We start from the raw sequence: 17,320 nt of genomic DNA, 5'->3' as shown, positions 1-17,320 counted from the left end.
ATTTTAATTAAACCCAGAACTTTTCGATATAGTCAAAATTGTCAAAGTGAAAGTTAAAATATTAATTATAACAGGTAAAGGGAATCCTTGAGAATAAACCTTCAATAACAAATGTAAAATATAAATCCAGAAAACAGATAAATCCAATGGGTGATATGCAAGGTAAAACTCCGTGAAGATTATAAAAAAAAATATTCAATTAAAAATGGACTCAGCCCGCCATTTTGATTATATTTATGTCTCACGAGATTGTGGCAAAAATATATGAAACACAAGGCGATATGATACCTCTTAAATTTACTTTACTAATTATACATACGATTTTTTATAACAGTATTTGTTTTAATTGAATTATTAAATACGTCAGATAAGGTAATATTGCTCTATTCTTAATAAGGTTGTAATATTTCTCTTTTCTTAGTTTTAATTTAAATATTACGTCACCTGCGAAATATTTATAAAATTCATATTTATTTTAATTGATGAATCTAATTTAATAAAAAATAGCTACCAAAATAAATAACTTCTTTTTAAAATTCAGACCCTCGTATGCCATTGCTTATGATTCTGTAATCTCTACAGTTTTCAGTTGTATTACGTTATCAATAACCTTTATCGTATACATGAACAGTTAGCTATCACCTGTCAAAGACTCTTTGACAGTTCTGCGAACTTCTGCGAATATGTAAAACAAAAGAAGAAACGACGGCGTGTTCCGCATTGGTCACCAGCATCTATATCTATCATTTATGACGTTCATAAGTGTACATTGTGTTACCTATATGAATAAACGATTGTGACTTTGACATTATAGTCATGACACGTAGACGCGCGACAATATATCATGTTTCATCTTGAATTCTCACCCCTAATTTACTCCGGAATTAAAAAGTAAAATTAACAATAAAATCTAAAGCAGAAAACCAACCTTTTCCCAAAAACCCGGTACCACCAGTCAAAAACACACACTGATCCTTATAGAATCGTTGTATCGCAGTCTTAGCTGCTTTACCCTTAGTCAATCTCCTCTGTTCTTCTTCTCTTGCGTCAGCCTCGTCCTCCTTCGCGTAGTAATCGTCCAATTGGTTGGCTGAGACGAACTCATGGTGTTCTGAATAATCCAATATGGGTGCTAACGGATTCATTGCTTGTTTTTCTTCTTCCGGTATGCAGACGGAATTTTCTAAGTCCTGAAAAAAGGTTTTAACTATATAATAACGTAAATATGTTTACATGTTGGGAACGGATAAGCCTGAACCTCCCGAAATTATATTCTGCCATTTCCAAGTACATAATTTTATATTATCGTCAATTTAATTCAGTTTTCAGTTCCGATTTTTTTTGCTGATCTATAAATATTATATTGAAATTTTTAAAGTACATAATTTTATATTAGCGTCAATTTAATTCAGTCTTTATTTCAGATTTTTTTTTTGTTGATCTATAAATATTATTATATTGAAGTTTTAAAAGTGGCTAAAAAATAAATAATACATTCCTACAGATATATATGTTTGTCTCTTTCTACATAACGCCTCAACTTTTCGTGTTACACATAACGCCTCAACTTTTCGTGTTACACTTGATTTTACTCCTCATAAAATTTCCGTACCGGGACTTATAACTCAAATCGTTTCTTAAGGAGTAAACTCCAAAAATAAGTTTCAAATAATTCATATTCATCAAACAAGACCTGGCTGTATGGACTAAAGTCCTTTGCCTTTCCCATTAGGGATAAATTAATATCATCATCATGATAAAAAAATAAACGCAAGAATGCCGCAATTATGAAGCGCGGCATGATACTGTGTGTAATTCAAAGCAGTTTATAGGGTTTAAAGTACCTACTAAGTATATTATTTAAAAAAACCTATCAAATATAGTAACGATGATATGTACCGAATTTTTTAATTAAATAATAAACCGCGATAGATCGACTAGTGACACTTTGAAGCTGTTTACGGCGAAACCTGTATACACATAACTAGAAAATTCCAGATACTACTCTATCTGTATATATTATGTAGATCACGCAATTTCTATGTAAATTGTTTATATGTTGTCACTTACATATCCTTATAACTATGCGATATGTAAGCATTACATGTTCCTTGAGTTACAGTGTATTATACTGACTTTGTACTCCAAACAATATAATAAAACATATATTTCGGACAAAATCCAAGAAAGATTGCAGTAGGTCAAAATTTCACTAAAAACTATAATGAAATGTCTTTGCGTAAAGTATGGTCGGATAAAAATAATTTTATATTTCCAATGTCAAATGTCAATCAACTTTTGACCATGCTTGATGTAAATCACGCGAAACTTTAGGACCTGTTTACACTAAAAAAATATTATTATTAATACACTTGGAACACACAATTAATGCATCTTCCTTTTGTCTTTCCAAGTGTTTTATTGACGCGACGCACACAATTTTATTTGAATTGCATATTTCACAAAATGGCGTCGTAATATATAAGTCGCAATAATTATTCTTTCATTTCTTAAATTCATGAGATTTTTTGAATCAGAACAAAGGGAATATTCAGTCTATATTAAACCAATCATTATTAGAAAAAAATAATGCCCAAATGCGTCGTTTAATGTAATAATTAATAAGTAAAAACCGGTACTAAGCCAGTTTTTATATAATTTTGTTTTAACCTGTTCACAAAAACACTACCTGTAGTCGGTTTTTTCAAGGTTGAATGTAAAAAATAACGATTAAATCGGTAAGATTCATTTTTTGACCAAAGACGGAATTATTTTATCATGTCTAATTTTTTACGAATTATGAAGATAATTTGTAGGTTTTAATAACAAGACGCAAGTCAAATTATTATTTTAATTATATTTTATAAATTCATCTTTATACTAATATGCTAATATCTTACAATATTTCATACTTCCCAGATATATTATATACATATATATATCAATTTCACCGGCCATCTGTGGAATACTTTATTAAAACATAAATTATGAATCATACTTCAGATATAAAGAAGTAATGTTTTGTCTTTTATAGTTTCATAATGTTAGAAAAGCAATAGACAACAGGTCAATTTGAGGCTTTAATGGTATGAGTAAGAAAAGAACAGCGTGAACTATATTAAAATCAATTTTTGAAGTAGGGGAGTCAGACTTAGCGCAAAGTTTCGTATTTGAATCTTACCCTCCTACATATATGAATTAAAAGGCCGGCAACGCATTCGCGAGCTCTCTGTCATTAAGAGTGTCCATGGGCGGCGGTATCACTTAACATCAGGAGAGCCCGATTGCCCCCTGTTCTATTAAAAAAAAACCCCAAGAATCGTAATGACCACTGTTAAGTTTGTGTTACTATATATTTGTGAATAAGATACGGCGGCGTCTTTAAATATTTGTTACGGGGTATTATTTTTTTTTAATATATCGGCCTTGCTTTCACGATCACATTAAGAAAAATGATTACTAAAACAGCGCAGAAATGTTTATTCTCCGCCTCTTGCAACACTGCAATTAAGGGAATTCACGCAACAACGGGATTTCCCACGTAGGAACCTGGGTAAATGGAAAACCCCGTTCTAAATATAAAGTCCTGTGTCGCTTATTAATAACTAGCGACCCGCTCCGGCTTCGCACGGATGCAATGCTGATACTAAATTCAAAGTGCTATAGAGTATAGGGAGAACCGCGGCCTCCGACGCGATGCGTCCCGAAATTTTTAAATCTGTAATATCTGTGAAAATATTCATTTAAATCATATGCTGTAAAGGGCCATATAGATCTATATTAAATCAACAATGTATTTAAGGTATTTAATTGGATAAGGGTTAATACTGTATTGGTTAAAATCGCTTCGAAAATTAGCCATTATTTGTCGCAAAAAGTAAATGACAAAAAAAAAATATTGTGGGATATCCATAAGAGATAGACATAATATACCATCGCGACGTTTTCTGTAGACCTTTTCAATGTGTTCAATACTTACATATTTTGATAAATCTCGTAGGGTTCGCAATGTCAGCGGAAAAAATGTAATTATTTACGATTTACGACATCACATTAGAAAACTCTATCTATTAAAAAAACCGCATCAAAATCCGTTGCGTAGTTTTAAAGATTTAAGCATACATAGGGACAGAGAAAGCGACTTTGTTTTATACTATGTAGTGAAGTATATGAACAAATTGTAACCGTCAGATGATCGCCTGGTTTTAATTTTAAAGGGATTATTTATTTCTTAATCCTACAGCTAATAAAAATATATTTAATAACAAACAATTACACTAAAAATATAGCCAGAGATGGAATACATAATATTTAACTAAAAAAGGTTCTATAATATACAAAAGGAAACAATCAATAATAATTATTCAATACGTTTAACGAAAAAGTGAGGGTAAGTATGTGAAGGTCTGTATGTCCCCACATACAGACCTTCATATGCGCATCGGATTAAATGGGATCATCACATCATATCATCATGGGATTAAAAGGCATTTCTTTAATCTAAGTTACTTAACAGGGAGTCAACCCCATGCGTAATTTAACGTAGTTGTTAAGGGTAAACTAAGATTGTTTTATACAATATGTTTCGAATGCGACTAGTCCTTAGTCTATGTAATAGAGTCTACTATTTAAGTCATTTAAAAAATTAGAATACTTCTATAAATATCTATTGTATTTATGTACTCTCTTAGATAGTCCGACTTCGAGCGTGAAACTAGTACAAAACTGATGAACAATGCATAAATATGTAATTGAATTTTTATAGCCATCATGAAAAAACAAATTGCATTTTTATTACATGCACATCAATGTTTGATTTGGCAATTGCGTTCAAAGCGTTGGTGACATTTATCGTTATTTGCCGCCAAATTTTAAATGTCAACATGACGGAAGTATCCAGTCCGCTTATTTTGCATTCACGCATAATCGGTATTTATTTTATTGTTTATGATATAATTACATATGAATTTCGGTTATAATATGGATGGAATTTTATAGGGTTGTAACTGTCCTTTTGCAAAACAATCTTAACTAAATAGTTTTTTAGTGCGTATATAACACGGAAATATATAACTATTCATACAATTTTTTTCAGAATTTTAAGCATTTTGTCATTCGGTATGACTCCCTAAGTCTAGACTCTGAATCATTTTACTACTCCAACTTGAAATTTAAAATAACCTAACCTTACCTCCAGACCACCACAAAGTTAGGTAATACTTCGTAAGGATTCTACTATTCTATTAATTTAAATTATCTTGTTCTTATTGGACTTTATGGTTTACCGGATTGTGGGCTAAAAATCCTATAGCTCGACACGTTTGGTCACGTGGCCATACAAATTCTATTGGCGGTACCCTGAGTCTAAGTAGATTTGTTTAGGTCATCTGGGAACTAAAGGCGCAAATACCGAATTCAACAAAGGCTTTGTGTCTTTGGTTGTTAATCTAACATTAATTTCACAACATTTAAAAAACTGTTGATTTTCGCACTATATTGTATATTATTTTTTATTTTAAAAAAAGTTCGCACAATTCTTCACGCAACTGCGTACATCTTAAAAAAAACATCTGTTCGTATGCTTGTGATTATACTCCTCCTAAACGTACATTTTGATGAAACTTTTTTGATATCTTCAAATGGGTTCGAGAATGGTTCAGATTTACAATTAGATGATTTTTTTGTTTAAGACGTGTACATGACATCGTCTGGTCGACTGTCGGTTCCGCAAGTTATATACAAAATACTTTATTGATTAATCTAGCTAAACAGTTATTTATTAAAATGACTAACTAATTAAAAATTATTAATTTATTAAATAAATTATTTGAAAAAATACTTTGTGTTATATTCTATAAAAATCTCTGTAAAATTGGCAGCTTAATTATTTAATAGTTAAAAGATAAAGAATTTATTTTAATTTAAGTCACGATATATCATAAAATAAAAATATGCATACCATACAAAATTTCACTAAGCACAACACAGCACTACACTACGCGACCGCGCTGTTACGAAGGCGGGAAAAAACTATACGATTCTATAAGTCGTCACATACAAGAAACTGTGCTATAAATTACGAATTTTATTTCACATAAAATTCTATACTTTTTAGAATCATTTATTCATATTAACCAGTCAAACGACCTTGATACATAGAACATGTCTTCAATAATAAGAAAACAATGACATCGCGAACGACATGTTTAATAACAAATACGAGACGTTTACATACCAAGGGCCTATTTACTTTAACTATACATATGTACTTATTTAAGTGCTTTATATAAATCGATAATGTTATTTCTCAAATAAAAAAAGTGTGCGTGTACTTATGTACGCGCGTAAGAAGTTATACTTCTTTGGCTTTCTTTCTTTTTTTAAATATTAAATAATTAATAATAAATATTTAACGTTAATAATTTAATAATATTTAATATATCATTCAATTATTAATTAATATTAATAATAATAATTATTATTTATTATTTTATTATATTATTCATTCAATTTGGTTATATTTAGGTATGTTTCATAACCTTTTAACTAAGTAACAATAGGTCTTTGTGAAAAAGCATTGCTAAATTTCTTTGAAAAAATAATTTAAACTCCTTTATTTGTTTAAAACTACAAAGGTCATTATGGTCATTCAAAATTTTTGGCATAGCTGCTAACTTCACGCATATTCTATTTCTTTTTACTTGTAGATTGTCTTATTCCCATCTCGCTCGCGCACGCTCGGCGCCCGGCTGGTTTAAAAAGAATTCGTTAGTGGGCAACTTCATACTGATAATTTTGTGTCACGGTGCGCGCGCATCGTAAAATTTCACTCTCATCTTCATAACGCGCCTAAAGAAGTATAACTTCAAAAATAGATTTTAATTGGCGTTAGATACCGGTGACCCCGGAGCTGGTGCTTTCCTCGCTCAACGAATAAGTATCGCTATACAGCAATGCCAGCATTAAAGTTTAAAAAAACACTGCCAGAGACCAAGATTTTTCAGTTACTTTTTACATTTTTAATTATTTTTATGTTTGGTAACTGTTTACTTTAACTTAGGGTCGATTAATAATCCCGGTACACAGTTGCACACCAAGACAAGTGAACACAGTTTTTTATAGGTTATTCTTGATAGATTCGTGGATTATCCAGATGGTGGACAAACTGAAAGGGACTATTAATACTTTGTTAAGTCTTTTTTATTATTATTATTATTACTATATGGGTTAAGAATATTGTAACTGTATATTTGTGTGTTGGAAATAAAAAATTTACATAGTGTACTAGTTTAAGGTAAAAACGAACGGAAAACGAACCTTGCTTAAGGATTCGATGTACCTACTAAGATGGCGCCAAATATGATTCAAAAAGTCTCGTTATATGAAGATATTTCTTCGATTGTTTTATTTATTTGATCAAACTTTAGTAACAATTATTGTTTTGTTATGTGACCTTCACGTTAAGACTAAAAAAAAGATTTTATATCTCACATTCAGATTATTCTGGAGCTCCTTGCTTAAGTTTCTGACTCTCTCCAGCTCCTGAAGGTGGCTATTTGAAGGTTTCCCGTACAAGTCCACCTGCTTGGCCCCATGACTGTCCGCCCATGCCGATATCTTCTCTCTGGTGACGTCGATGTTTTCAAGGGGAGACTCGGCTGAGAAGTTCATTTTTCTACAATAATAAAAAATCTTTTTAACTAAACTCTCTCTGTCAAACTATGTTTACGCTGCGATGAAAAGAGAGTTATTTTTTAGCGTAAATGTACAATTACAAAGCTATGCTTAGGCAACTTCTTAATACAACAGGAATTAGACGGATAAAGAGAACTAAACCTTTTGAGTTAATAAACCTAGTGTAGTGAATATAAGTGCAAGTGCGGTATCTCGGACACACGAACTTAGTGTCAAACATTATAGAACATTAAGACTGTTAATGAACATTACCTTAGTGTAAGCTATACACTAGTATTTTAGTAACATAATAATACTTATTAGACATAATTATTGTATAGGCTAGATTGTTATTCATGTAGAGTCGTTCTCTTTTGAACTTTATTATAAGAAAAAAAAATCAAAGCTATTAATAAATAATACAGGAAGAATATTTTAGTGTGGAAATATTTCAACAAGGAAATACGTAAAATGTTAATAACGTAGTCTTTACCGTTTAATATTTAAAAGTTTTTATAAATTTAATCTCTTTCTTAATTAACCATAAGTATCGAGGCTCACCTGTGATGCAAAAAATGGCAAAGTTAAGACTTTTTTTTAATGTTCGCTCAAAGTTTATTTTAAAAATATTTTCAAGCTAATATTATTCGATTTAATAGCTCTAATAGCTGTTTAGAATAAGAGTATTTCCTATAATAACGGCAAACATTCACGATATCAAGTAATTGCGCCTGAATCGGAAACTTGTACAAATTTACATGGCTAACATAGGTTTTACTCTCAACGCTCATTTCAATTTGATATGTATTGGTTTACAGAATATTATTTTTTTTATTTTTATTTCTTAGTTGCCAGTTTGCTTTATTAAAAAATAGTTCAGAGTTACAACCTTAAAACGAAGACCTATATACTTATCGGACCTTTTTGGAATTAATGGGGCATGAAGCAGACACAGATATAGGTTTCATAGATTTTTTTATAAGGAACCTATGAAACCTTTTTGTGTTGTGTTTAAACCTATATCTGGACCTGCCAAAATACGTTTGATTTTAGAATATTTTATTTTTTTATTCAATTCGAATGATACAGTCAGCTGTTTATTACAAGGTAAAAATCCCAACCAGCAACCGGCACGCCTTGTCATCAGATATTTTGTTGTTATCTGCGCATGCGCTTACGTATATAATAAAACTATTCAAGGCTAAAAATGGACGTGATATTATTTGATTTGTAAGAAAATATAACGATGCATCTGTGTATCTTAAAATATAAGTTTTAGATTGTATTTGCAAAGTTTCAGAAAATCTCAAAACGTATTACTTTTTCCTCGGATGCAGGTGTTGGCCTAGTGGCTTCAGCGTGCGCCTCTCAAGCTGAGCTCGTGGAACCACTAGACTTGAAGGCTGATCACTACCTCCTTCTACTACTAGCGTTGCCGGACTTTAAGAGGAGCATCTCTTTCTTAAAGTCAAATTTTTCAAAAATTGGAGGTCGTATTACCCCAGAAATACATCTATTGGAAGGAACAGGGCGCCAGGTTGCAAAATGAAATGCCTAAATAAGCGGACTGTGAAAGACTTCCAGCTATCGAGATGATGAAGAATTATTTCTCGTGTGGTAAAGAAACGAAGCTGCAGGGATCAGAAACATTTCTTCAGAACATTTTTCACACTGTCCCTGTGCAAAGCGAGAGCCTATACGATGGATGCACATCTCAAATGTTTCTAAGCACCTGCGGGTATCTTCTTTTATTGTCCAAGCCGTAGGGAACAGAACTGTTACCGTTCTTTAACCTCCCGAATTCTATGTCACTGAACTCCTGGACCGATTTGAATGAATTTTTTAGTATGCGTTTGTGTGGCGCCCTGGATGATTTAGAATTTAGATTCACCAATCGACCCAGCAGATGACGCTGCAGTTAGTACTTTCATACTTTGTTTAATATCCTAATCGCTTGAAATATCATGCATATAATGAAATACATGCATAACGTGAAATATATGTAATAATATATATATAGTGTAAGATATATTTACTTTGTAACTTTCGTGTCTTCGAAATTTTTCTATTCTACTTCGTTTTCTTATTATAAATTAATTAATATCTTATTTACATGTGTGTAGTGCGTTTGTGTAACTCAACTAGTGCATCGTAATGTAACCTAGAATTGTCCTTGCTAAATCATGTTTTATATAGATCTGTGCAACCTTAATTAAACAACAAATAACTACATTTATATTCATTAACATTTAAGCATGTTACGTCTGGTAGACATTTCAGTCTCGTTTTTTTTAAACAGGGGGCAAACGGGGAGGATGTTAAGTGGCATTGAGAGTGTCCATCTCTCAATGCAAGGCTCGCGATTGCGTTGCTGGCTTTTAAGAATTGGTACGCTCTTTTCTTGAAGGACTCTAAGTCGAATTGGTTCGGAAATACTTCAGTGGACAGCCAGGTTCCACATAGTGTTGGTGCGCAGCCTTAAAAAAACTCAGTTGTGGAATGACTGACGTCGAGGTGATACAGGTGGAATTTCGTACTCTGCCTCGACGTCCGATGTTGAAACTCAGCTTTTCTCTATGAATCCGAAAAACTTCTCTGAACACTTTCCATGGTATCGCGTTTTGTTATTGTAATCTGTTTTTCAGTTGTAAATAATAGATAATAGATATGAAAAGAGCGATCTACCGGTATGTATGTCTATGCGCTTAATTACAGAAAAAAATTGGAATAAAGTTTCTACGCTAAATAAAAATTAAAAAAAAAGCAATAAAAATACTAATTAATTCGACAATGTCTGAAAAAATGTGATCAATTTTAGGCAAGTCGAGGGCAACATTTAATCAAAATAACACGAAAAATACGCCGTCTTTTTGTGTCTTTATTTATCTTAAGCAATCATAAACTAATTGTATAACACAAGAGAACTACAAATAAATAACATTCTTAAAATCATTCTCTAGGATAGCAAATAATTTTATAGATACATTATGTAATTTATTACTTTAAACGGAAACTCTACAACTAAATATTATCTAAGTTAAGGCCACTGGCCTTGCTCTCTAAGACATGGTCAAGAATCTAAACTAGTTTGTTGATGGTCAAACACTACATAATATTATACTCATATCATCATTGGATATAAAAATTACTTGACCATGAGGTAAACAGACGTTTAACAGCCATTTCAAAGATATCGTAAAAGGAGCCGAAAGTCAAGTCTAGGTGAAAATACAGTATTCCACTAACGACAATCCAATTGTTTGAAAACTTAGTGATAATGGCACCTCAGCAGTGAAGCTAAAGCCCAAAGACTCCATCTGTCATCTTGAGAGAATGGGAGGAGATCGGAGTGTTAAAAAAGCGTATATCAGTATACTGACCGGTACGCCATGAAGAAGGACCTACGCGAGCTCCAAGTGCAAGTGCTTGTCACGCGGTAGCGCGCAAAGGTGACGTACTCTAGTTACGACGGCCAAGGCTTAGTTTGGGTCGCTGCGCCAGTAGAAGATTGCTCGGAGGAGATAACCGAGAGACCCGAGATAGGAGAGAGGAGCCTTTGGAGTAAGTGAGTCTCTCCTTCTCCGAGGGAATGCTAAACTTAAAATAGTCACGTGACCGTGAGGTGACCGGATGACTTCAAAATTGAGTATTTTTTCTCAAGGAGCACTACTAATATTAAAATGGGCTCACAATCACTAATATAGCCTTTTCGTGAATTCCTATGTAGAGAAAAGGATTTGCACTTCGCTATTTATACAGTACACACATAAAATACTGCAACAAATCGTTTCTTTGAGCATATTGAATAAGTCACGTTATTATGGCACGTATTTGGTCAAGATAAGTAGTATCTTCGTAAAGATCTTGTGAAAGTACGTGCCGATACCAATACTACCTATACTCTCGTTAGTAAAGGAGTGTAACTTCAGCGTGTAATAAAAAAAATAAAAAAAATGGTAAATATATACCGTAAAAATTGATAAATACAAAACTAAAACAAATTTAAAGTTATGACCTTGTGGCAGTGTTCCTATAATGCCCGCAGCATTTCCTCGCTGTATTTCAATACTTATCTGTTGACGAGGAAAGCACCAGCTCTGAGGTCACCGTTACTATCTACCGATAACTTAAATCTTTAAGCTTTTTAATTAGCGGCTGTGCACTTGAACCTCACGCCAAAAGTCTACTCCAAATCGAACAAAATCGAAGTTATACGCTCATATTTGAGCCGTTTAACTGTTTATTAATTATATTTCGTGGAGAAATTCATTAAACATCCATAGGTGAAATAAATATTCAGGATTTATTACAAATTTCCGATTATTGCTTGTATAGAAACAAATTTCATGAAAAAGAAAGCAAAAAATAAGTATTACCTTGTTTTAATATGTTGTTTTAAATTATTTATCATTAATATAAATAGCGGTTGACGAAAGATTTTCGCTTAAAAAACTAAAACAACATTCAATTTCTCAACTATTATACATTATGTACCTACTCAGTATTCAACTTTTGTAAACAAATTAATTAGCACATTACGGTGATTGTGAATGACAAATACTCAAATGTTATGAACTCAGTTCCGGCTTCGAATAAATAACCCTGTTATAAATTCATCGGTTTAAATAATTTTAAATCTTTTTTTGGACAGGCGATGAATGCTCAACAAATTTAGGATGTATGCTAATAAACTACAAGCCCATGAACAAAAAATACCTGTGAAATGAACCAACTTATTATTTTCTGATATAGTAACAGCCTTCTAAGCGTTATTCACGTTGATTCATTTCACAGGTATTTTTTGTTGATGGACTTGTAGTCTATAAGTAAAACGTAACTGTCGGTATTTTCCAAAAGGCTTGTCATAGCCGTTTTTTAATAATATAATACACCGACCCTCAGAAGATGTTTTTCTTGACGGCCAGCTCCATAAACAATTTGTGTCCGGCTAAAAGTGCTTCGAATACTATATTTTCTATAACGAAAAAAGTTTTACTAAATAAAAAAACAGGAAAAAATCTTATAATGAGCGTCTGAAACTTGACCTTACTGATTAGGAAGTAGGAGATTAAAAGGAAATCTTATTGAAACCTATAAAATCCTCACTGGCTACAATAATGTTCCAGGAATTGAGAAGCTCTTATTTTAAGTGAAAATACACATTTGAGGGGTAGTTCTTTAAAACTTAAGACCACTCAACATAACACAAATTCCCTAAAGAACTTTCTCCCAAACCGAGTAGTGGCCGACTGGAATAGGCTTCCGGAAAGTGTAATCAGTGCACCATCTCTGAACTCCTTTAAAAATTGATTGGATAGTTTCTCCAATCTCAAAAAAAACGCGCATCAGCTTATTAAGCTGCTAGTGTGTTTATATACATAATAAAAATAATAATAAAATAACGATAAAATCTTAGACAAGTTAATTTAATCGCGGTTTTTTCACGGCGTGACAATAATTTAAGACTACATACACCTTTGTCTCTAAAACGTCTAACTAAAACATCTATGCAGAAATCTATTGCTTCTATGACTTGTATGACTAAAGTTCTTCTTTTGTTGGTAAAAAAACCTCGTAAGGAAAAAGGCATGTCAATAGACGTCTCGCTATGCCAGCGTTGTGGCTAAATCGTTTGCTTTTCGTATACATTCAATTTACACAAGATTTTAACAAATATTTGCTTACTTGAGAATGCGGCAAATATTCGTTAGTGAAAGTTGTGACAGCAATATTAATGTGTTGGTAAACAAAATAAGTCATATTAATAAATTTTTGCGAATTATATTAATTTTAATGGAATTTAGCAAAGAGCCAGGACTACGGAATAATTACAATAAATGAATAATGGTAGGGGAGCCCACGATGCTAAATGGGGATTTACTCGAGCGTCGTAGAGACCTATTGGGATGCAAAGCTTAGATAATAAGAAGAAAAAAATGTTATGCGGCCTTATATATGAGCCTCATGTTTTGTGGAGGTACTTAACCGGGTACAAGGTATCCCCCTATATATTAATCTGCCGCGCTTTAGTAAATCCCGAAATCCCCTCTTGGGCTCCCCTACCATAAGTTTTAATGTACAAACGAAAACTAATTCTTTATAACAATATTCAAATTAGCTTATATTCCTAATTAAGATAAGACGTTACCCCATTTTTGGGGTTGGTATTCCCTATCTCTTATAACGAAACGTATAAAATGGACCTAGAGATGGAGGACCAATCTTGACATAACCTCTCAGAGATAGATCGATTTAAAATAGCGAAAGCGATCCGATAACTTATTGACCAGCTATTGAAAAACGATACGGCAACTGAATTTCCAGCTTTCTCCCTGATCGGAACATCTGATCATAAATTAAATTCTTGAATGAAATTATTATGATTCATATGCACATTTTACTTTTTATTTTTCATATATCCTTTATTAGTTTAGTTTGCTTTTTGATCATGTTGAGTTTCTTTTTTTTCTTAGTTACCATATTATGTAATATGTATTTTTGCACTTCTTGCCTACCTTATCTAATTTAATACATTTTTTTTCTTTTCTCACAGTGGTTACCTGGAAGAGATCGCTTTCGAGCGCAACAAAGTGTAAATAAATAAATCACTGACGGAGCATGTTCCAACTTTAACCCGTGAACGCTGGTGTCCCACAAGGCTGTCTCCTATTTCCAACCCTGTTTCTTCTGCATATCAATGACATGTTTCAACTTAGCAACATTAGGGGTATTTCTCGGGCAGTTGTCAATCAGTACTGAAACAAACTTGTGACTGAAGTCGAGCTGTCCTACGGGGTCACATTTAACCCTAAGGGCTCATGAGACGGTTTTTAGCCGCGGCATAGTGTCCCATACAAGACTGACGACCGCACGTAGACCCGGTTTTTCTTAAAAGACCGGCAACGTACTTGCGAGCGTTCTGGCAATGTGAGCCTCCATGGGCAGTTTTACTTAATGGGAGGTGAGCCTCCTCCCCGTTTTGCCCCCTGTTCTATAAAAGAAAAGCAAGAATCTCTTAATATTTCTTTTAGATTCAAAAAGCATCAATTTCGATTCAGCATTTTTATTGCTCGAAGGTCAACATGATTAGACAACAAGGAAACCCAAGAGTGGTTATTTGTTTATATTATATTAACTGCGTATTGTATAAATAAAAATGATGACTTAGATATTATTTGAGGCTATGGAAATAGCGAACAAGAAAATATTTGTATTTTAAAATATTTATTGAGGGACTGTGTTTGACAACGCTTCTTTGCATTTAGAGACCTTTTATAATTAATTTCCTTTATAATAAATTCTTCTAATCTATAAAAAATTACGCTAGCTGAATTGGGTTTCGAATTCACAGATGCCTTACTACGTCTTTTGGCATGACAAAAGATTGATGAAAAAATCAAAAGATCATCAAGTATCTTATACAGTTAAAATGTATTTAAGTATGATAGAAGTTGTGTTTTGTTTGAGGCAACAACAAAAAGTAGAGTTAAAAAAGAGACTGAAGAAGATTAACAATAATCTTGAAAAATGTCAACGATTGGAAATCGCATTCTAAGCATGTGTGTGTGTGCATGTTAATAGCTCAACTACATATTTGAATACAAGTCAAGGGACCGAAAAAAAATTAAACGAAAGGTATCAAACAGGTAGTGTTAATATATATACATGTCAGTCATACTACTGGTTGGAGGATGCAAATTGGATGATGTCAATAACATTATTTTACGTGCAATTTCAACGAAATAATATTAATCTTAGAAATGACAATTGTAGAGGCAAGGGTGGCAAAAAACACAGCCTATACCTTGAAAATTTGTAAAATCACCACTGATTTGTACTACACTACTTCATACGACGCTTTCGTGGCTCCGCGTACGTGATCTAGAAACGTTATGCGCTCCGTTGGTGGCCTTAGGCCAAGTTTAATGTTAAGGAAGTTTAATGTTTATAACAATTTATTCAGTATTTTATAACACACAAAGAAATTACTTAACTATTAGAACAGGCTGATAATAAAACATAAAATATACTCCGATAATTGGAAAGCTTATTGGATAACTAATTGCCATTAGTCGGACATATACAACTTGTAATTGAGTAAGCTGAAAATCTCGAAGTTTATTAAAATTAAACTTCGTACAACGTGACGATTTTTACTGATACGGCTCCATCAAAAGACTTTGCCACATGACCCAGATGGTATAGTTACGACATTCCACTTATGTGGAGGATTAACAGTTTCTCCAACCTAAAGGAAGGATTCTCGACCAGTCTAAGCCCTGACTGGCATAACTTCGTCAGCGCGTGTCAGGGTATGACGTCATCGTAGTGATTCGTAGGCACATATCGTAGGTACATACATAATAATAGGCAGTTTTAATTTCTATCTATGATTATCATATATAATCTATGATCCGTAACTTGACACCTGTCAGTTTCATCGACATTCAAATATTGCAAACACTGAAGAGGCGATAATGAATTCTGCCAATTATGAACTTTATTGGTTTCAATCAGAGCACGGGCACTGTCACTGCAAAATGCTTTTATGAGATAAAGCGCGTATGAAGAGCACAGAGAAAGATTTTGTTGTCATATTCAAAAATTAAAATTATTATTTATTTCCAAATACACATTAGTAATCTGTGCTTTTATTCTACCTCTTTGATTAAAACGAAAACGCCTTTGACGTGCCTTTGGTGCAAAGAAAATTTAAATAATTTTGCAATTCAATTTAGGTTAAATAAGTTCAATCTATTGTCTTTTATGTATACTTAAGTAAATTTAATAATGTATGTCATTAATAAGTAATTTGTCACAAGTTCAGCGACTCAAGTCTATAGACTATAGTCAAAAGACTTTGGGGTCTCTATGTCTATTGAGATATTTTATTTTTACATTTTTACATTTTTACAGTTAGTAAGCTAAACAGGAAATGTAAAAAGATCTTTTACTTGATGTTCGGCTCCTGAAGCTAACTTGAACGCTACTTTGATTAGATTATTATTTATTGCTTAGTTATACAATAACTAAAATTACAAATACCACAAAAGTTTTTGAAATGCAACTTCTTTAGGCGCATGAGGGTAAAATTTTTACGGAACGTCACGAAGATGTGCAGCGTTTTTGTCGAAGAAGGGAGAGAGCAATTGAGACTGATTGAGAGAGAGTGAGAAGGGTGAATTATATAAATTCTATTTTTAAAATTAAAATTTCGTAAAGAGAATTTATGAAATATTAGTATTTCATATTTTATGCAAATTAAAATACCATGTGTTTTTATTATCGAAGAGATAAATTTAAAAATTTAAATTTATTATTTGTATAAATTTTCGACAATATTTTAATGACAATTAAATTCTTAACATATCTTCCTTTTTCCCTCCCTCTAAGTCTCGGAAATCTAAATTTTTTTGATTTGTATAAATATGAACAAGACTTAAAAATTACTTTGCCAAAGAAGTTTTACCTCTGACATGTGTACGTACGGCCACATTCCCACCTGATGCTAAAGTGGGCACGGCTGTCTAGGAGATGGTTTTTTAACCACCGCTTAAATGAACAGATATTGAACGGGGAAGACGGACGGGAGTTTTTATTCTTATAAAAACTAGTTTCTTAACTACGATCCAAGTGTACCAAAACA

General features: G+C 32.6%; 1 protein-coding gene across 2 annotated transcripts in view; it reads right to left on the bottom strand.

Annotated features, from left to right (window-relative positions):
- LOC125055613 (fatty acyl-CoA reductase wat-like) overlaps positions 1-17,320 on the bottom strand; it is a 39,980-nt gene that overhangs the window by 21,306 nt on the left and 1,354 nt on the right. The window contains exons 2-3 of one of the 2 annotated variants that reach the window (XM_047658071.1): positions 7,492-7,675; positions 929-1,190 (exon numbers count right to left, since the gene is read on the bottom strand). In XM_047658071.1, the coding sequence (XP_047514027.1) occupies positions 929-1,190; positions 7,492-7,671 (442 nt within the window). In that variant the 5' untranslated portion in view covers positions 7,672-7,675. Of the gene's footprint in view, positions 1-928; positions 1,191-5,959; positions 6,183-7,491; positions 7,676-17,320 lie in introns of those variants that run through there. The other variant, XM_047658072.1, reaches the window with a different exon arrangement.

Source organism: Pieris napi, chromosome 13 (assembly GCF_905475465.1).
Source record: "Pieris napi chromosome 13, ilPieNapi1.2, whole genome shotgun sequence".
NCBI lineage: Eukaryota > Metazoa > Arthropoda > Insecta > Lepidoptera > Pieridae > Pieris > Pieris napi.
Note: the sequence above shows the minus strand (reverse complement) of the source record. Positions and strands in the feature narration are given on the sequence as shown.